This window comes from Bacillus rossius, chromosome 1, assembly GCF_032445375.1.
Source record: "Bacillus rossius redtenbacheri isolate Brsri chromosome 1, Brsri_v3, whole genome shotgun sequence".
Taxonomy (NCBI): Eukaryota; Metazoa; Arthropoda; class Insecta; order Phasmatodea; family Bacillidae; genus Bacillus; species Bacillus rossius.
The window spans coordinates 234071941-234094215 of NC_086330.1; the positions used below are offsets into that span (position 1 = coordinate 234071941).

General features: G+C 35.9%; 1 protein-coding gene across 4 annotated transcripts in view; it reads right to left on the bottom strand.

The window, feature by feature from the left end:
* LOC134527364 (histone-lysine N-methyltransferase EHMT2) overlaps positions 1-22275 on the bottom strand; it is a 162144-nt gene that overhangs the window by 36170 nt on the left and 103699 nt on the right. For all 4 annotated transcript variants that reach the window (XR_010074173.1, XR_010074172.1, XM_063359985.1 and 1 more), the window contains exons 10-12: positions 13842-14000; positions 5509-5718; positions 4200-4456 (exon numbers count right to left, since the gene is read on the bottom strand). Coding sequence is in view for 2 of the 4 variants with exons in the window: in XM_063359985.1 (XP_063216055.1) it covers positions 4200-4456; positions 5509-5718; positions 13842-14000 (626 nt within the window). In the remaining 2 variants the exon portion in view is untranslated. The remainder of the gene's footprint in view (positions 1-4199; positions 4457-5508; positions 5719-13841; positions 14001-22275) is intronic.

Sequence of the window (22275 nt, forward strand, 5' to 3'; positions counted from 1 at the left end):
ATGAAAGTTACACACGTAGTCGGCTGTATGACGGGGTTATGACTGACAAGCCATTGCGCCTTACGTATGACGGGCATGTCGTAGCTAAGGCGTCTTCCAGAAAGAAAAAAAAGATCCATGCTCGCTTTTAGTAGCGAAGCGTCATACCGATGACGCGTCATCCCTATGACGGGCGAAAAAGAGAACCATGCTCGCCCGGCAGGTCCCTTTCAAGTGACGAAATTTCTCTTGACGGGCTGAAATATGTTTCTGGCTATATAGCTCATCGTTTCAGAAATAAATATCCTGACCTTGGCACTACGGATTTCAATTTAAAGGACGATAGCTGGATACATGTACAATCAAAGGGTAACTTAAAATGTCCCACTAATGAATTTTTGGAATTAATAAAGATCGCTGAAATGTGTTTTGATAATGTTCATGGCAACAATTTGTGCAAAAAAGAGTGTATTTTTGAATCACTGACTTAAATTATTTGCGGAACTACTGAAAATAAATATCCAGAATAAGTTATTTACTGTTTTGTCAGGACAAGAACGTATATGCGTATCAAGTATTTGAACATGAAATATTTTAACGAACAAGACCAAAAACGCAAAGAAAGAAATAAGATGAGGAAAACTACCCTCTAAGATTTTTCAGTGTGATAGTGTCCACTTTCCTTCACCATAATATGTATGTTCATAATTTATTTACTATGTTTTTTAATTACTATATTTAAGAAAAGCATTTATTGTGAATATCGCAACAATTATGTAGGGCTTAAGGTATTTATTGTATTCCAAATATTGAGTATGCCATTTTTATTGCCTTTATTAAAAATAATATATATGTTAACAATGTAACAAAATTGCGATATGTTTGTATTGCTATTGCAATTTCGTTTCTTGTAAACATTATTGTAGTGTAACCAGTACAACTGTTTACAGTTATATATTATTATTTTTATTATTCTTGTAACATTAATTGTATGTTTCATGAGCGAATATTATGTATTTAACTATTTTATTGTAAAGAGGACAACCAAGGTATAACAGATATAACACATCTTATTGCCATAGACAACACACTTTTAACTTCAGGGTCTTCTAAGAATTATTCTTTGGAAACTTTATTCATTTGGTCTTAGTTCGATACTCTTACACTCTAACATCCAAGTTTTTATTTCACTATGCAGCTTATTCTGTTTGCTGATAGCTATAGCTCCTTGGTTGCTAGGGACTGAAAGTAAATAGTTATAAGGAGGAAGAAGGGAGACGCCATCGCCATCTTGCAGCGGGGAAGACGTTTCTCGGGCTGGGGCGAACCAAAGCCTTGGTTGCCGCCCGAGAAATAGAAGATTCGCGTCATCCGCGATCGGGTACTACTTAGAATTCTCCGCTCTACGAGTTGAGAGAATTGTATCTGGACTAAAGAAGTCCTAGACAGGGAGTATTGGCGACGTCGAGTGCCAACTTCCGCGTCGGTCCCGTTTTCGTCCCGTAGTGGTTCCAGACATCTGAGGGCAGCGCCAGCTGCGATCGGCCACGACGATTGGTGAGACCGATCCAGATTAAACCAGACTTTCTAGGACGAGAGGGAAGTCGAGTCTTCAGCGGATATCCGGCTACCTCAGAGCTTCTGTAGTTCGCCAATTACAGCTTACAGCATCCAGTGTTCCAGTGTAGCAGCAGACCATCTGGAGGTCCTGTGAAGAGAGCCTCAAGCCTCCGACAACGTATAGCTAGACCCGGCATGATATTCAATGTGTTTCCAGTGACGTCATTTGCATCTAATTAACGACACCTAGGTTTGACATCTTGGTTGTTCTCGCTTAATCACATGTTAATAGTAACTTCACACCCATATTCAATAACCCATTAAAATCATATGTTTTTCGGTTATTATTATTTCATTTATAAATAAGTAATGCAAATGTCCACTATTCACACAACACTACTAAATTTCCTTTTTATAATTACTCTCTGGACAGTAACACAGGGCAGTGACGTGCTAGCTGGACTATCAGTCTGGGCAGACCATCCAGTAGCAGCGTTCCTGGTATTTACTGCAAAGAGGGTAGGCGCCAAGAACCCCGTGAGAACACATATCAATAATTAGAGAGTGAACACCATATATTATAGAGCAAGGAGGTTTATTACAGTGGCTACCACGATTAGGGGCCAACAGCACAACGTTTTAGTTTCAGTAGACTTTTTCATATTGAAATTAAATTTGCTATAGGGCTGTTTGTATTTTAATTTTACATTTATAAGATTTTTTATATGTTGTTTACTGTTTACAAACATTTGAAAAATTTTTCCTTAACCATATTTCCATTTCCATGGCAATAGTCTTGTTAGCTTTTCAGGTAACTCTTCTACATGGATGATAAGATGGTGCGACATCTAAAACATATCACACCACCTTTACATAACTATAAAACTAAGAGGTGTTTTCTTTACATAATATTAAAGCACAATGTTTCCTTGTGGCGTAGGTGATTTAGAATTTCCATTTATCTAGAAAAATGGGCTTTCAGAATGTTTTTTAACACAGTGTTTTGGAAGGTTTTTGAAGAAAAAAATTGACTACCCGTTTTATTTTTTTGCAGCTGAATTCGGGCATGTGCATGAAATATAATTAATCCGTAGGAAGCGCAATGGTTTAAAGTATTGATGTTGAAGATTTGAAAAGATTTATTGAAATAGTGTGCGAGAACGAGTGAGTTGAGTGAGAAGATGTGCGCTCTCAGCCACATGACGTGCGCAGTTGCGAACAAATAAATAATCCATTCCGCCTCCCCATGGCGAAGGATGAGTGAAAGAGAAAACCTGCTAAACCTTCCCCTCCTCCGGGCACGATAGAACCGTATCGGCTGTGTGTTAGAGGGAGAGGGAGATAAAACCTTCGAGGTTCTGTTAATTCCTCCTAGATGGCAGGCCGCAGAGCGAACACCAGCAACACCCTTCTCGTCTGAAGGCCATCTCGCCACTGATGAGCTGGAACTAAGCTCCTGACCTCCCTACATAGTAACGGTCACCCACATAGGCATCTAGACTCTTTAATGATCATATGATACAAAATTCATTGCTTTCGGGCCTGTGACCGTTTTTTACCGTGCACCAATCGCCTTAAACAACTTGGATAGAAACTCTGTGCTTCTACAGCAGAGTCATATCAGGGTGTTGTAATCAAACCCACGACCCTCACCATGAGCACGTCAGCAATCAATGCCTCCAACAGACCTGGGTGAAGACATTACATAGTTTTTTGTAACAGCGTGTGTTTCAATAGGTATGAAGTCTATGAGGGGTATGTTGGAAGTTTCAAGGTGAGGTAGGGTAGGAATGAGATGGTGCAAGCAAAAGCAGGCGTACAGGACATCTTATGATCATGGAAAAAGCAAGAATGAGATGGTATAACCACATTCAGCGAATGGGGAAAGAAAGACTGCCTACGAAAATGATGGAGTTAATGTACACAGGAAGACCAAGGAAGAAGTGGGAAGAGCAGATATTTAAAGGAGTGCAGGAGAGAGAAGAAGACTGGAACAGTGTGAGGGAGGAGGAATGGTGGAGTGACAGAGTAAGATGGTTCTTGACTTAATTGCTGGCTGGAAGCAGTTGAGAATGATGATGGTGATGATGGTGCTGATGGTGGTAGTGATGATGGTGGTGGTGATGGTAATAATGGTAGTGGTGATGATGGTGGTGGTGGTGGTGGTGGTGGTGATGGTAATAATGGTGATGGTAATAATGGTAGTGGTGATGATGGTGGTGGTGGTGGTGGTGGTGGTGGTGGTGGTAATAATAGTAGTAGTGGTGGTGGTGGTGGTGGTGGTGGTGGTGGTGGTGGTGGTGGTGGTGGTGGTGGTGGTGGTGGTGGTGGTGGTGGTGGTGGTGGTGGTGGTGGTGGTGGTGGTAATAATAGTAGTAGTGGTGGTGGTGGTGGTGGTGGTGGTAATAATAGTAGTAGTGGTGGTGGTGGTGGTGGTGGTGGTAATAATAGTAGTAGTGGTGGTGGTGGTGGTGGTGGTGGTGGTGGTGGTGGTGGTGGTGGTGGTGGTGGTGGTGGTGGTGGTGGTGGTGGTGGTGGTGGTGGTGATGAAGATGATGATGATTTCATACCATGTAGGCATGCCAATGCACAAAGTTTTAACGCATCTGGAGAGGAATAACCTGAGCCTATTGAAAACAGCTGAAGACGAGAGAGCACACCTGCATAGTTAAAGCCGGGCAGGAGGCGCGAGTCGTCGTCATACCACACGCCCATGCTGAACCGCGCACACATGCATAGCTCCGAGGTGCAGCTGTCGACGCACAGGCACGAGTGCAGGGACGTGATGGTGCGGTCCACATCGATGCTCGATGTGAAGCAGTTCTCTTTCACGTACAGGAAGTCGGTTGGCCTGAGTGCGTCATCCTCCCAGTTCACGCACTGGATGGGGTTCATCTCCTTGCCACCCGAGATGTCACTACACGGGGAAAAAACCAACCACCAATACAACATTCAACTGCTAAAACATACCTGGTCAAAATCTAATAATTATGTAATTTATACAAAACTGCTATTAAATGTAAAAAAAAATATTTACAAATCAATATATGTATATCCTTAAAAGGGAGAGTAATATAAAGTATTTTGTAATGAGGTTCTAAACTATAACTGGGTAAAAAAAGAATTGTAAATAATGCCTGAAGACAAAATGAAGGTAACTTATAAAACACAAAAATTTTACAAAAGAAAATATCTTAAATACATTCTACTGTAAAATAGAGAAAATTATTTTAAAAACAGAAAAAATAAAGGTTTAGGTATATCTCTTTATTAAATCAGGAAGGATGATCATATGAAATAAAATCATGGGGCTCATATAGCATAACTGTGTCAGAAGTACACAGAAATTTATTACATAAAATTAAATATGAATTGTGCAAATTACACTATGGAAAATAAATATAATGTTAAACAATTATAAATAGGTTGAAACAGCTACATAAAATATTTTTGGGGAAAAAGTAAAAAAAAAAAAAAACTATAAAAATAATTAATATTAATATATCTGAAGTGTAAATGGCCAAGATGAAAAATTGGTTCAAGGTGTCTACAAATATCAGGTGAACCAAATCAGGATTACTTCAGGACCTTTTAATAAAACTTTTTTAAGACTTTTTTATACAGTGTATAATAAGCAAAATTAATCATAGTACAAAATAGATCTCGTACGTTCAGGTACAAACTAATTTTTATATTGAAACTGAAAACTTTTTCAGAGATAATTTGCACATTAGTTAAGTGGCCAGACCCCAAATATTTATATTTATTGTGTGAATATAAATTGAAGTTTGAAACAAAACAAAGTGTAGGTTAGCAAAAGGCAGCTGGAAATTAAAATGTAATGATATCCAGCACCGTTACTGTTTATTTCTGGAAACTTTTTATCACCTTTGTGACGAGTCATTCAGTTTGGTTGTGATCCTTCATGACCTGCTTGGGGACAAGTGGCAACGAGGGTATAGAACGTACTTGCAGAGCACACGCGTGACTTGCTTGCTGTAGGTGCGCACGATGCTCTGCAGCATTACGTTGAGGCTGATGGCCTTGTGGGTGTCCTCGGCCGGGGAGAAGCAGCAGTCCAGCGCCGTCTTGCCAGTCTTGTTCCTGATGTCCGTTCTCGCCCCCCGCGCCAGCAGCAGTACCACGCAGTCGTACATGTTCTGCCGGGCGCCGATATGCCTGCGCATGCCGGCGTCAAGCAACGAGCCAGTTACCACTTGTCCTGGTTCTTTCAACTCTTTTGAATATGACACTTGAAAAATCTGGGTTCCCATACTCTTTCTCTAGAAAATTTCCCTGTGTTCCCTAACAGTCAAGCATTATTTCCCTGTTTCATCAATCAATCTTGCTAGATATCATAAATGTATTAAACTGCAAATAACGTATCTAAATACGTTTCAACTGCAAATAACTTGTCAAAAAGACTATAAAATCTTTTCCTGCAAAATACCCAGTTTGCACTACCATTTCCATCAATGTTAAGCAACTAACACAGCCAGTCTGTAATATTAAAACACTAAATTTGATAAATCTTTGAAAGGCCATGTTGATTGTGAGCATGTAAATATATAGTTTTCATTCATTTGTAGTTTCTCTTAAGTTTAATGAATGATGAAAATAGATGGATGAAAAAAAGAATTCTACTATAGATGTATTGCAAGCCATGAGAATGGTTGATAAAGCTTGGCGAAATGTAACTGTGACTACTATAAAAAAACTGTTATATACACTGTGGTTTTTCATCGTCGTCAACAGAAGCTAAAACCGAAGATTTTTCTATTTCACCTCCTGGAGAATGGAATATAGTGGTGTCTGAATCAGGAATATCCTTTGATTGAGGACTTTGTTAAGTGCGATGATGGAGTTAGGACTGCTGGAACATTATCTGATGAAGAAATTATCGATTCAGTAGCTAAGAAAACCGATACTAATGATTTAGATGGCACATAAGTCTCGAAAAATACTACATGCACTCCATGGGTTTCCATCAAAGAGGCAAGAACCGCATTGAATACTTTATGAAATTTTATAGAGCAAACCAGCAACTCTGAAGAACAAGAATTTTCTGCTCTTTATACCTTAGACCAGTGGTTCCCAACCTTTTTTTGATCAGGGACCACTTTAATTTCATTATTATTAGCAGGGACCACAAGATTAAAAACTAACCTGTATCAATCTAAAAATAAACTTTGAGCCTAATCGTTCAATATTAATCGAAACGTTTAACATAAGCAATCTGAAAAACCAAAATAAACAGTAATTAACAGTGTTATGATTGAAAACATATATTTTTAGTACACATTTCAGTTTGCATCAATGATATTTTTGAGCTTGCATCTTCTCTACAAGATCTTGAATTCTTGGGGTAATATTTTTGCTCAAAGCTACACACATATCATCACTTACTTTCAGTCGATTCCTGAATTTGTTTTTAATGATCAGTAATGCAGAAAATTTTTGTTCGCATAAATAAGTTGTTGAGAAAAGCATAAGATAGCGCAAAGCGATTTCTCGAATTTTAGTATATGAAATTGCTTTCTTACACCAAAACGTCTCCAAAGAATCAGATTCAAAAGCGTCCTTACAGTTCCTGTCATTTTGTAATTCAATAAGTTCTTCTTGGATTTCTTCTGCAACTTCTCTAGCGTTAGTGCCAAAAGGGTTGCGTATCTGTTTTTGGTCCACATTAGCTTTTGTATTATATTCTGGGAAGTAACAGTTGAATTCATCAACCAACATTTGCAAATGACATTTGCTGTTTTTTTATATGCTTTCCCAAAAAAATGGCATACTTCTTGTCGTCAAGGAGTGCCTTCAATGTTGCAAACGCACTATAATTGCCCTCGCCAACTTGACTAATCCATAACTTTAGTTATCAAATAAAAGCACGAAGTTTATCTTCAAAATTAAAAATATTTTCAACGCTTTCTAATTGTCTGTTTCCTGAACCTTGCATTTGCAAGTTCAACTAATTTATTTTATTTTAAAGTTCTCGTGAAAAAGTTATATTATTTTTAATGGATTGGCGTGTGAATAGGCCATGGTTATCAAAGTAATATTCTTGGCACTAAGAATTTCGTGGGAAAATATAATCACTACAACTATTACAAAAATTATTTTCAACCCACAATAAACAACAATAAAGAATAACTGGCAATTTATAATATCCACGAAACTGCTTAAGTATTATTTTTTGATAAAGCAAATTAATAATTTGTTTGTCAGAAATATATAATTTTTGTAAATATGTGCAAAATAAATGTTTATAAGCAGGAACACATACTTATGTAGAAAATAATTAACAATTATAATTTACGAAAGAATCAAAAGATAACTTTTTTAAAAATAAAAGTTGAATTTCTCACAACGGAAAGTTAAATTTAAAACGAAGAAATGCGCACAAACGCAGTACCAATCTGTTTCACATGCTGTTCGAAAACAGCATGAGAACCCTGCTCTCTATCAGGGAAGGAAGACAGAAGCGTGACAGCTCTGATCTCTATTTCGAGAAAAAGGAACTCAATAGGAGGGCGAGTCAAACCGACAACAGTAGAGTGCGCTGCAAGTGGTGATTTATCCGACTTTGGCATTAAAAGAGTTAACGGTGTTTTTATTTCGTCATGAAAAACCTAAAACAGCATAATTTTATAATAGCATAATTTAAAAATTTTTATGGCTGGCTCCACTTTTTAATTTGGGAGGCCAGTGTTCTTTTACTATTTTAATTTTTAATTTCATATCGCTTTATTATATATATAAAATGATTAGTCAGTTGCTTGCCCTTCCCCCGGTCGCCTGCGCGCCGTGCTCGCTTTTGTTCACCGACGCGCGTTCATTCAAAGTTTGAAATCTTTCACGGACCATATTTTAGCTCTGGCGGACCACTGATGGTCCGCGGACCATTGGTTGGGAACCACTGCCTTAGACAATGCTATAGATAAAGAAAACCGAATTATCTAAAGCAAAAAAAAAAATACTGACTCTTATTAATGCTATTTTTTTTTATTTTAAGGATGTTTTGAAATAATGTTGATTTATAATAAATAAAAATATGTTTGTTACCTCTGCAACTTGAATTTTTTTATCTATTTTACCTCTCTAACTCAAAATGTATAAGAATGAATCTCAACCTCTTTATGTCGAATCAAAATCCACTTAAGTTGAAATCCTCCATAAGTCGAAAACTCTGTATCTCAAATTTTTTGGCGTCTCCCTTCGAGTTCGACTTACAGAGGTTCTACTGTAATAATAATAATAATAATAATAATAATAATAATAATAATATGGTAGTAGCAACACACCACAGTAATTGCAAGTTAATGTATGTTTTAATGGGCGAGGGATGTATAAAACCCCCAAGTTAACAGATATATGTTTAATATGTGATGTAGGGCTACAGCAGTAGCATAAAGATACAGTTAACGAGTGCTATACAAGGTTAAATCATGTTAGTTTATTTTTAAGATAATTTTTTTAAAGTATAGTGAACCAGTGTTATGTTTTCTAAGGTCTACTTTTAGTTGAGATGATCATCCCTATGGCCTAGTGGAAATGTGCAAAAAAATGGGTTGAGATCACGGCACAAACAACTTTTGTTTACGTTGGAACACTTCCTGCGGGCATTATCAATCCACCTGGTGGAGGGGGAAGGGAGAGGTTACAGTGCAAGGGTTTGAAAGAACGGAAGACCAGACTGCGTGCTGTCACCCCTGCCGGAAACTTATACACATATGTCACATTGAGTAATGATAGCATCTATTCAATGGCTTTAATTGAAGTTACAAAAACGTGTGCATGGTTTTCACTGGTAATATGTAACCAATACACAACTGTGTTTTACCTGAAATCTATTGTATCGGCACCGGGAAAGGTTTAGCTGTTGTGCTTTCCATGTTACTGGTGGTGCCAGGATTATACTTACGGTTCTCGATGCTGGTTAATTTGCCGAGAACAGAAAACCAGGAATGAGAACTCATCACTAGTGCACACAAATAGTTCCAGACTGCTTCCTCTATGGAGGCAGTGTACTCAAGGTGGCATCTCTGTGAGTTTGTGTTTCAACTTCGGCTGGTCCTCCGGTTTTTTGTTGTGATTGTATAGTTTCTATAACTATATTAGCTCTAATGTGATATCACTTTAAGGTGAAAATGTCTACCGATTATAATGCAAGTAAAGACTCAAAATGTATTATATGTATGAAAACTGTTACAACTGGCTCCACACTTATTAATGATTCTAAATACTGTTATTTCCTGATTTTAACATTGATGAGTACTACCTGAGTTACCTCAATGTTTTTTTAATATTAATTTTCATTCTATAATTTATTTTGCACATTTAGGCATCATTTTAATCAGAACAAACCAAGCAATTAAATTAATTAATATTTCACTAATAGAAATAATGGATCTTGAATCTTGATCTAAGGGAATTTTCGAAGTTATATTTTTTAGGTGTGTTAAAGGTGCAACTTAATTTAATAGAATGAAATCAAATGCGCATGCATGTTTTTTCCAACTGTTTTCAAATGAACAAAGGAATTCACATTAAATGCAAATTGAAAAACATTTGCACATATATATTTTAATAATGAACTAAATTTTTTAAAGCTGAAATGGGGGAGTACGGGATTTTATTGATTTAATTTAATTTGCACAGAAAAAAATGAATCAGAACATATGTGACATAAATAATATTTACTTCTTTGTCTTTATGTAACAAATGCTACACTATCAATTCATTTTGATGTTAACAAAAATACTTTAGTTTGTAACAATCCAGGCCTCACCGGCTTGCTATGATTTGAATTGCACATACATAAAACACTTGAAGGTTTTTGAGTTTGAAAATACTGTTATTATTTTGTACAAATGGGGCACTACATGATTCATTATTAAAATAAAGTCTCTTGGACACAAACTTGTATTTAATGCTTTATATTAATACTTCACGAAAACTCACAACTTACAATAGCCGCAATCTTCAGACTACATCACTATTCCAGCTTATCCATAACACCATTACAAACTTTGCTCATTCCCAATAATTCACATTCCAACTTTCACAGCAACTTCCTACAAAACAAAGCTATTGAATAAACTGCCACCATGCTACCTTCAACCCTTTATTTCTCCAGCAATCGCCCTGCCTCAAACTCTCGGCCCACGACCACAACCCAACTAAAATGTAGTTTTGTGTAGTTTGCAAACGACCTAGGTCACAAGAGTGCTCTTACAGACGAACTATGCGAACTCGTTCATAGATGATCGCGCTCTTAGTTAATTATTATATTGTAACGAGGTGTTTTAAAGGAAAATTATAGATAGGTTGTTTGTTCAAGTGTGAACACCTTATAAGGGGATAAAAATGACAAATCAAAACAAATATTACTGGTAGAGCAACTCAATGAAGCAAGAGGAATGTTTACAATTACCATTCTGACTGTGGGGATCAGCCAGTTTCATTCCGTATGGGAATCTTCTGGGTATCAATCTGTCCTGAAATTAAGCTATTACAGATAATTTAAAAATAATTTACAACTTAATCCTATAAAAATAAACATTTTAACCCAAAGAATTACTTTCAATACAAAACGGTCATTACATTTCTGTTACGGTGATATTTATTGGAAATTTATTTAGTTATTTATTTAGCTTTAAGGGACCTGTTGGCAAATGACTTTAGAATCCCCAGGGAGCATCTGAACTTTACTGATGTAGACCTTTCTTAACACGTAGCTGAGATAAAAAAACTTAAGAGAATACTTAATTTCTTTGCTGTTAAGGACTTAGATTTAAAATAATTTAAACTTACTAATTTTCTGCTGATACACGTCTTCTCATGGGCTTCCCTGCCCCTGTTCACCTTGTAGGGTAAATTGATCTTTACATTTTTTTATGCAAATCTAGCCGAGAAAATTCCGACATTATCAGAATGGGTCTGAGCCTGCCCCACAGCCTGACAGACTTGCAGTTTACATGTTATTCAAATCTAACCCTGAACTTGTTGCCACGAGTCTGGATGACAAACCTGTGTCGTGTCTACAGTTCCTAGAACTCCTCAGTGTGGCCACACCAGACTAGCTGAGTGAAGACCCATTTAGCCAGCCCCCCGCGTGTCCAGTCACAATTACTTCAGTTCACAAGCACTTCCAGTCACAGGTATTTCCATTGGTAAGCATTTCCAGTCACAAGTACTTCTGTTCCCAAGAATTTCCAGTCACAAGTACTTCCTTCCGAAATATTTCTAGTCACTAGTACTACTGTTTGCAAGCACTTTCAGTCACAAGTACTTCAGTTTGCAAGTAATTTCAGTCACAAGTACTTCAGTTCACAAGCACTTGCAGTCACAAGTACTGCCATTCACAAGCACTACCAGTCACAAGTAACTACCATTCCCAAGCACTTCCACTTACAAGTACTTCCGTTCCCAAGCACTTCCAATTACAAGTACTTCTGTTCGCAAGCACTTCTAGGTCACAAGTATTTCCATTCGCAAGCACTTCCAGTCACAAGTACTTCTGTTCTCAAGCACTTCCAGTAACAAGTACTTCCATTCGCACAACTGAAAGCTAAAATTTCACTCCCAACAGCACCCCTAAAGAAGTATATTTTGATAATTTCCACAAAAATTAACAAAATAATTAGTGGTGCACCGATATGACTTTACTGATTACCGATTCTATTACCGATTATGAGAGCAATAATCGGCAGATACCGATTCAGTAACCGATTATAATGAACAAATTTTTTTAAGTGCAATATTGCACACAAATTTTTTTATTCCCATGTGAAAATAATAACTAGATTAGGTAAAACTGAGAATACAGTTATAATAACAGTATAAAAATATATAAAATACAGTATTAAGTCATTGTAAAGTGTAAATCAAATTAACTTCTATTTATATTTGTTATTGTAAACAACTTGAACTACAGTCTAATAACTGTAATTTACAATGGGTAAGTTTTTGTTGAGGAAAACTAGCATTATTATCGACTATCGCATAAGGTTGCATATCTTCACAAATCATTTCAGCTATTAACTGTGTCAGTTCTAATGCTCTTGGGTCATTCACATCATGCAGTATTTTCTTTTCCATGATGTGTTATTTTTGTTTGAGCCAATTTCATTACTTTTCATGGAACCCCATCTGTATCACAATCATCTGTGGTTACATTAGCACACTTCTCCACTAATTTATCAGGACGCTTAATGTGGTTCTATAGGTTAATAGTAGTGTATCGCTGCTGATTGGTCAGTCTAATACAACCACCACGAGAAATTACTGTTTTACAATGTAAACATGTTGCTTTAGTTTGTTCACATAGGTTTATAGAAAAATGTTTCCACTCTTCACTTCTTTTCTTCCTACTCGCCATCTCACTATAATATTATATAAATGACACAAAGCCAATTCTAGCTCATGTGATTTTATTTATGTTGACTGAATATATACAATTATAAGTACTTTTTCACTTTTCACGTCACACACAAATAACACAACAACTGATAATGTTGCCAAAGACGCCCATAAGTTGGTAAAACACAGTGATAAACTCTATAAGGTATCGGGACCGCGATTATGAACCGCAACTACGACTTGAAAAGATCGATTGCCATAGAATGCACTGTAATTGCTTGTGGTACTTCAATTGCGTGCCATCTATTTTACGTCTCTGGCTGTAGGTAATGTACAAGGCCACTAAACAAGAGACAGAACAAAAGATGAAACGTAAACAATCGTGTAGGATAAATGTATTTTTTATTGTTCCAGGCAATGAGAATTATTAAACATAATGAAATATCTATAATCATGATCTGACGGAATTAGATGAATTTTGTAATATATACAAATATTACCGTATTTCGACCTAAAATGTATAACAAAATGTTACACGGTAAAAACCTACTTAATTACGCCGGGCTGAGTATAGTTAACACTTTGCACAAATGTGGTATGTATTGTATTATTAAAAACGTTTCACTTCATTCCAGATAATTTATCTGAATCGCAAAAAATGGTAACATAATATCCTTTTTAGTTAACACTTAAGATTAAATGAAACACGTAGATAAACGGCAAAGTAATCGTTCAGATAATCGCCGATTACGATTAATCGGAAAGTACCTATAATCGCCGATTACGATTAATTGGTATCCGCATCGGTGCACCACTAAAAATAATGCTGCAGCTTCCATTACATTTGAAGTAATTATAGACCATTATTTGTATTACTGTGCAAGAAAAATTTAACATTTGACTTTTGAAAGAAAAAGAAAGTTTACTCGTAACATACTTACAGAGGCGTGTCGCCGTGTGCATTAACAACATTCACATCTGCCCCATGGTTCAGCAGCATTTCTGTTATGTCCACACTTCCTGAGAAGGCAGACCAGTGAAGAGCAATGTTCTGCTCTGCATCCCGAATGAGCGGGTCAGCTCGCTTCTCTAGCAGGAACCTGCCAGCAAGTACAACAATGCATTCCAAGCCTCAAACTTGCACTTTGTTTATAATTTTAAATGTCTCACATAAAAAACAGTGATTCTGTTTGTTTATAAATACCTGATGAACCAATTTCAGGAATTTTTAATATTTTTTACACAATTTTTAGTGTCAGGATCATTCTTATACATAAACAAAATAAACATAATTCATAATTGATTTTAAATTTTTATAACGTGCTTATTTTTATGTTATAAAGCTAAATCTTTTCAGAGATAATTTCCACATGATTTACCCTTAATGTACAACTAGAAACTGAGACGTCAAAAAACAGAAATAAAATGTAACAAAAGGCTGTTGGAAATTGAAGTTTCGTGACTTCCAGCACAATTACTGTTTATTTCAGGGCTTTCTTGTAACTTTCATGACCAGTCATCTGTTTTGTGAATTTTGTGATTTTTGTTACCTGTAGACACACACACTAATTTTATGCATGTTCAATAAATGGATTTTTAGTTAAAATGTTACCCAAACCAATTTAAATACATATTGCGAAACTTATAATATGAAAATAAAGTAAATATGCTTATTATATTACCTATTAAAGTGTGAAAAAATCAAATGTACATGTTTATTGCATGATAACTGAAACTTTCTACTAACAAATTTTAACTATTTTATTTACTAATATAATATGTTCTGATTTAATAGACCATCAACTATACAGTTAAAATAGTAAGTTAAAATTAGTGAACAGCCACAAAGTAAATATGCCAACATTGGTATCTGACAAAGACATATTTCTTCCATTTATACATAAGGACAAGACACATAGTTTAGAAATGAAACAGTAACGTATACACATTTTTAAGTGTTAAAGGTGTTACAATTAAAATTATTTCCCAGAAGAGCAGTACTCTACAATTATAAAATTAATATTTTACAAAGCAGGCATGTTCAGGTTAAAATGATATGCAAAACACTGAGTTGACAAACATACAATATCTTATTTTCTTTGTTTTCTTTATATGCTAGTCATATGGCAGGATCTGTGAAGTCAAATTACACCTGAAGGTGCGTGAATAGACTGTAAACAGCAAATTACATATTGTGAAAAACTAATCGCAATGCGACGTCTGGTTCTCGAGAACATGCAGTGTTTCAAGGAAACGACTAGAAGTATGATGTCACGGTGGCTATCGCATGCTCTATCTCCAGCCCGTTACAGGCACAGCTGCCTGTGTCACTCGTGGTTAGAGAAGTACTTGATGAGGGATATTGAAAAAATGCTGTCCCATTGTTGTGTTTGAAAATAAAACCATTAATCTAAAACAGATATCATATCATAACATAAAAGTTTGTCAAACACATAAATAAATAATGATTGAGAAAATTATGGCTCTAAAATTTAGTTCCTTTAAGAATCACTACTTGAAAAACAAAGAGTTTAAACTAAATAAAAAAAAGTGGGGTTTGCACTATTAGAGCTGAAAATAGTATGGTCACCTAAAAATTAAGTGATCATTAACTAGCTCATTAGAAAATTAACCTAATTGTGGAACAGCTGTAAATATATGTTGTACAGAGCACACTAAAATTTGATTAACTGTGAGTAAAGTAACCTTTGTTTAGAAGAGGTGCACTAAAAAAATGCTATTGTCACTATTGGAAATAAGACAAGTTTAAATTGTTGAGCCAGTTATAAAACTAAAACAAATTACTTCAGTTATGATTAGAGACCCAATTTTTTCGCGACGCGAAATTAACCGCGAAATTCACTTATTTCCAAGGAAAATGCGAAAAATTCATTAATTCCAAATTTTCGCAAAATTGGCCGATTTTTACACAAAATTCTGTGGAAAACACTTGTTAAACGTAATATTAACGTCGCACTAATAACACATATAACTCCCAAAAACAAGTTTATTATGTGCTGGAGCTGGACGGTCATCTGTGGCACACTGGCACGTCAACAATAATATTAAAGTTCCGTTCCTTAGATGAAGATGTATATAAAAAAAACCTAAGCAAACTTCTATCATGTGTAGTTTCGTAAGCACCACTAGATGGATCTGAATGTGGATTAAATAATGGTAGTTCCATTTGCGCCGCTAGATAGACCTGAAGGTAGATGGCGTAAGATGTGGAGACTATTGTGCATCACCTTCATCGATATTGTATCTATGGGCTACGAAAACGGAAATAAAACATTATAAAAACAAACAACAATGACCGCGTGGAAATGGCAGACAATAAAGTAGAGTAATGGTAATCATGCCAAAAATTGTGTCCGTGTTTCAGCGTGCGCAAGAATTTGAAAGTGAAGGTTTTTATGTATTCGATAAAGCCAAACGTATCCTAATGTGCAAATACTGTAACCAAAGAATTGAATGGCAACGGAGAGACACCTGCGTGAAACACTGCACGAACAGTGTAACACACAAAGAAAAAAGGACGGCTGCTTTAAGTAGTGGGTCAGGAATTAAACGGCAGTTGTCTGTGCTCGAGTGTGCTTCTACTTCGGCAACTAAGACAGCAAAACTTGACAAAAAAGAATTTATTTGTGCAATGACGAAAGCTTTCATGAGTGCGAATGTTCCGCTAGAGAAATTGGATCATCCGTCTCTAACGGAGTGGTTTACTACATACATTCAAGGATCAGGTGATTTACCCAAAGCAGAATCACTACGGCAGAATTATGTTCCACTTGTACAAGAGCAACAAGAATATCATATTAAAGAGTGCCTTCGAGGAAAGAAAATCGCAGTGTTCTGCGACAAAACGACTGACAGAAAAGGACAGCGTGTATTCATAGTACTGTTAAAAACAATGGCAGATTCTTCAGAGCAAGACCTTTTCATTGGATCTGTTTCTGTCTTGAAATCATCTACAGCGACTGAATGCTCAAGGGCACTTCTAGACTGTTTCAAAAAATTTGAAGTGAAGTATGATGACATTATCTGCATTGTGAGTGATAGTGCACGCTATATGACAAAGTGCATTATCTCAATGAAAGTTCTTATATCAGAAGAACTGTTACATGTGCAATGCTGGGACCACAAACTCAGTATTATTCAGTCTTTATGGCCACAAGCACTGCCGGAATTGAATGAATGCATTGTGAAGACTAAGCAGCTGTTTCAAAATACTCGCAAAAGGAAACACAACTATGTCACCTTCCTGAAAGAAAAGTATCCTGAGGGGGAGAAAGCCAGCAATCTGTTTCCATCACCCATACTGACTAGATGGAATTCATGGTTTTTTGCAGTTAAGTACATTGTTGATTATCTTGTTGATGTAATGGAATATGTTGTATCCACATTAGATCTGTCAGTTCCAGCAGTTGATTACTTCAAGAGTTTGTCACAGTCTGCTATTAATGTTATCAGTTGCCAAGCCACTTTTGTAATTGAGCATTTTGAGCAACTCTCAAATTACATAGTAGAACTGGAATCTGGCAAGAAACCACTGGTGCATAAATTGTGCGGCAAACTTGGTGACCTCAAGAACAGTTTTGAGTTGCTGGCAGATGGCATCATGGGTGACAAGACCACGACAATCATCAAAACACTTCCGTCTGTTCGGTCAGGTGAGGTGAAAGCTCAGTTAAGGATCCTAGGTGCAAAGTGTCTCACAAAATTGAATGAGTTAGTCTTGCAAGATCCAGCTCGTGAGTGTTTTAAGAGCTTGGGTATTTTGTTTGACTTGCGCAATATTATCAGTAATATTGCTGACGATAAACTTCATGCTTTGACACAAAAAGTACCACTGCTCAAAGAAAACAGTAAATTAGACTTCCTGAAAGGGTACAAAGCATTTCAAGAATCAATGAAGAAGCAAGACTCTGGAAGCATCCTTGATGTTGTCTTAGGACTGAAGGAGGAGCATCCAGTTTTTGCAACATTGACAGCAAATGTTTTGTGGATGGCAGTGACCAATGTTGACTGTGAACGTGCTTTTTCAGCTTATGGAAATGTATTAACAGACAAAAGATGTAACTTGACACCATCCAACAGGAAGTCATGTTAACGTCATATTTTAATTAGCGTTATGTTGTTATTGTACTTTTCATACTTTTATGCCCTTTGTGTTTTGTACTCTGGTGAGTAACTTTTAGAAGTTCTTATATAATATAGCCCACTTTTACTGTTGTGCATTTTTGTTTGTGTAAAATATGGTTTTGTTTACAAGACTGCTACATACAGCCACTTTTTTTAACTAAAAATTTTTCAATAAATAATATATAGGCCAAATTTTTTTCACAGCTTTGTAACGAAATATAATAAAATTCACCGCCTTAATATACCGAAACAGTACAATTTTTATACTGAAATCTGTCATTCTTATTTACCACAAAATAGGGTCTCTAGTTATGATCATACATGGTTATGTACACAATTGTCCCTCAGTCTATCTTCTTTCCGGTTGAAGCGCCTACGTTTTGTGTTGTAAGTTTATAATTTAATTAGATATTACTCAGTATACATGTATGCATTTCTTGGATGTGATTTAAACTGAAATATGTCTAAATGTTTGTTCTACTCCTAAATAAAAGAAATATCTTCTTAACACAGTGAAAATCTGTCTAGTCATACTCAGCATGTTCCAAAATCAAGTTTATTCCTATTTTTACATTAATCAGTTCCAACATTTACATCACTTGTAGAAATTTTTTTTACATAAATCTTCAATTAAAGAGTACTGTTATTTTATAATGACACTTTTTTCAGATCCAAAAATTAAATATGAAATATTTCATGAGACTGAATTGGAAAGTATCCACACTGCTTCATGTATGAGCTTGGTAACAATGAAATGTTTGAGATAAACTTTTATTTACACAAAGTCATTTTATAGTTTTGGTCACCCTACATTCGAGCAACTTACATTTGAGGTATTATAACTGTGGTTGTCTTATAATCAAGGTTATCTTAGAACATTCAAGATTTACTTAAAATCAAAGTCATCTTATAATCGAAAACCTCTTACGAACAGGGTCGTCATTCTATAGGCAGGGTGGCCACTATATTTGTGATAAAAAATTCCAGGTTTTTTCCAGGTTTTTCCAGGTATTTTCAAGATTTTCCAGGTTTTGCAATATATATACAAAATGACATGTTTTTATTTATGTAATACATGATACAAAGCACACATTTTAAAACACGGAACTGTATAGTACTAAATATAAAAAAAAATGCACAAAATGTGATACATACCCAACTAAAAAAACAGGTGGCAGTTTACTAAATATATATTTGCCACATAACTTTAACCTTTTTTGTGTTTAAAATTTCTTCGTCTATGAGAGCGGTCTGTTTTAAGGCATCACTCATTATTTTGACTTTTTTTGCCTTAAGTTCCCTGAGGTTCTTTTCTGTTTTTTTTTTTTTTTTTTTTTACCAACTATATTTGGTATATTTTGTGCGTATTAAACAGGGCACAACACTGGCCGGCTGGTGGTTGTTTTCATTCAAAACGTGGCTAAAGAACTTGCATGGATCAGGCTGAAAATATCAGGCTATACGTGTAAGTTATAAGGAATCTTATTAGTGTCATGAATTGAGATATGTTTTTCGAGTAGATATACACATCGACCTACCGGATGCTCGCCCGCGTCTTGTTTTAACTGTCGCAGCGATGTTTATTTTGACAGCTCAAGCAATTATCTTTTCCCGTGAGTTGATAGAAAAAGGTCGCTTCACACAGCATAAAAAAAGGAGCTACGCCACTTATTCCCCACGCAAGAAACACACTGGCTGCTGTCTGTCATCCCCCGCATTTCCCCCTTCCATTCTTCTAACATTCCACGTACCGCCTATCACGCAAGCAATAACGAAGCGATGTAGCAGTTGCACCACGCATTGGGTCGTGTTTATGCTTTGCTGGTGACCGCAGGAGGTCCAACATGCTTTTATTCGGTATATATGATCTTTCATTGCGTTTTTTTTAAAATATTTTTTTCTGTTTTTCACATTTTGGTCAAAATTTCCAATTTTTTTACGGTTCCCGAGAATGTACTCGTAAAATCACTGCTTCGTTAAATCCGGTGTTCGTGAAATCGGGGTTCTGGTGTAAATAATAATTATATGTTTAGTATTATTATTTTACAAATTTTAAGTGAACATAGCATTACCGACGTTAAAGGTAAGTTAATGCGGAAGGTTTATCGGCCGGCCTCAACACGCTGCGAATATTCATAAAAAAACGTGCAGTGTCGTTAGTTACTGGACATATTTGACAGTTTATTGATAAGCGATGGATTACAAGACGTCGTAGTTTATAACACAGCTAAACCGTTGGAAGCTACTAGAATAAATTAAAGTACTAATAAAACTTTGTTACAGGAAGCGTGGGCTTCATCCTGAGCAGGTTGAGTGGAAACAAAATTCTGTAACTTGCAGGTTTCTTGATTGGTTATTTATAACTCTATTGTAATTCTTAGATTTGGCATGGCTTGTAAATGCTCCCCTACCCATCGTATCGATCTTGAAACTTTTATTGCATATCTTGCATCTCGCACAAGTTGTCTTTCGCATCCTCAGTAGCCCATGGAACCTAAAGACTCATAACGACAGGAATACCTAGTAGACATTGCCGCAATAGCTTCCTAACAAACTGCACAGCGTAAGACTAAAACCGCTCGAAGACTTGTACTGAACAGAACAAATTAGAACAACACCCCGTGTTGCACGCCGTACTGCGGTTCATATTCCCCCTCCCCCTCCCCCCTTAGTGACGTATTGCGTCTATGAGGAAAGAAGAAACATGACACGCCTGGGAACACTACAGTCGCTGCCAACATGACACTGTACAGATTTGCCGCGTGATTATCAGACGCCGCGATGTACGTCTTATCATTGAATATATATAACTTATAGAAGTCGCGAGGGGATAGGATTTATTATTCCAATTTTCGGATCCAAAACTGTGGTAGTTGTTAGCTCCGCCGCTAGACAGCTCTTCTTTCCACAAGAGGGTACTCGTAGTTACCAGCTTCCACGCCAGAGCGCTGTAGCGTCGCTTTTTTCAAGGTCATGCGCGTAATTCTCTGTCTCACTCTATCGAGAGGCGGTGCCTTTTGTTGAAATCCGAGCGCTTAGATATGGGCGACCGCAACTGAATTGGAGGAGTACGGCCACCGAAAAAAAAGTGCGGTTAAAAAATGCCAACATCAAAATTTAAGTTATAATTATAAGAAAACTACATAATTTCTTAAACCTAATAACGTAAAAAAAAAACTGACATTCGTAGTTCAGAATTTATAAAATGTTGTGTTAACGGAGTGGCGCATTGAGTAAAATGGCTAAACATAATTTGGAATAATTCTTGACAACGTTGAATGATTTTGGTAGCTATGAAACAACTATGGCTGCGATGACTGTTCAAACGCGTGCACGTAATGTTATTAGTAACTGAAACTAATGGTATGATGTCATACTTTGTGGCAATGCAGTTTATAATTTTTTTAACATAAGATGAAGCATTTTTACATAATGTTTTGGTTGTTTCGTAATTCAAAATAAATAATCTTAAACGTTATATGGTGAATATTCCCAGTAACGAATGACCACTAAAAAAATCAATTTTGCCAACATAGATCTGAAAAGTTAACGATTTACTATGTTAAGTTGCTTATAAATAACGCACATTTCCCGGATCTCCAAAGAAAATAAGAGTTTTTGTTATAGCATTTAGTTGCCACTCTTTATATTCCTTGCTTTGAGGTTAGATACACAAGTTATGCTCGTAAAAACGATGCGCAAGTATTTTGAATACAAATATATTTTCTTTTAATAACCGAAAGGTTAATATTATTTCCATGAAATATAATACAATTATTTAAACACAGACAACATATAAGAGCTATTTTTTGTTTATTATTCCATCTGGCGTGATAAATATTATATTTTAAAAACAGTTTGTGGATTTTTAATATAAAATAAATATTTATTTATGACATCAATTTAAGTTGTTCAAAAAATTCACTTTGGTATGAATTCAACCAAATTCATGTTATTCAGAGCAGGAAATTAGAAACTACCAAAAAAGATTATCTACATTGCTGTTTTGTGTAAATCTGTGCACGGACTTAGTAGGTGATATATTTATAATTCCTTATTTTAGCAACCCATTTTAACACAAGAGAAAAAGGATTTTATACTAACAATTATTATGTTAAACCATTAATTAGCAGGAAACATGTATGAATAATCTATTTAAATTTGCATTTGAACAGTGAATATTATTTTGCAATAATAAATATATTTTATCATCGTATATTACGGATGAAA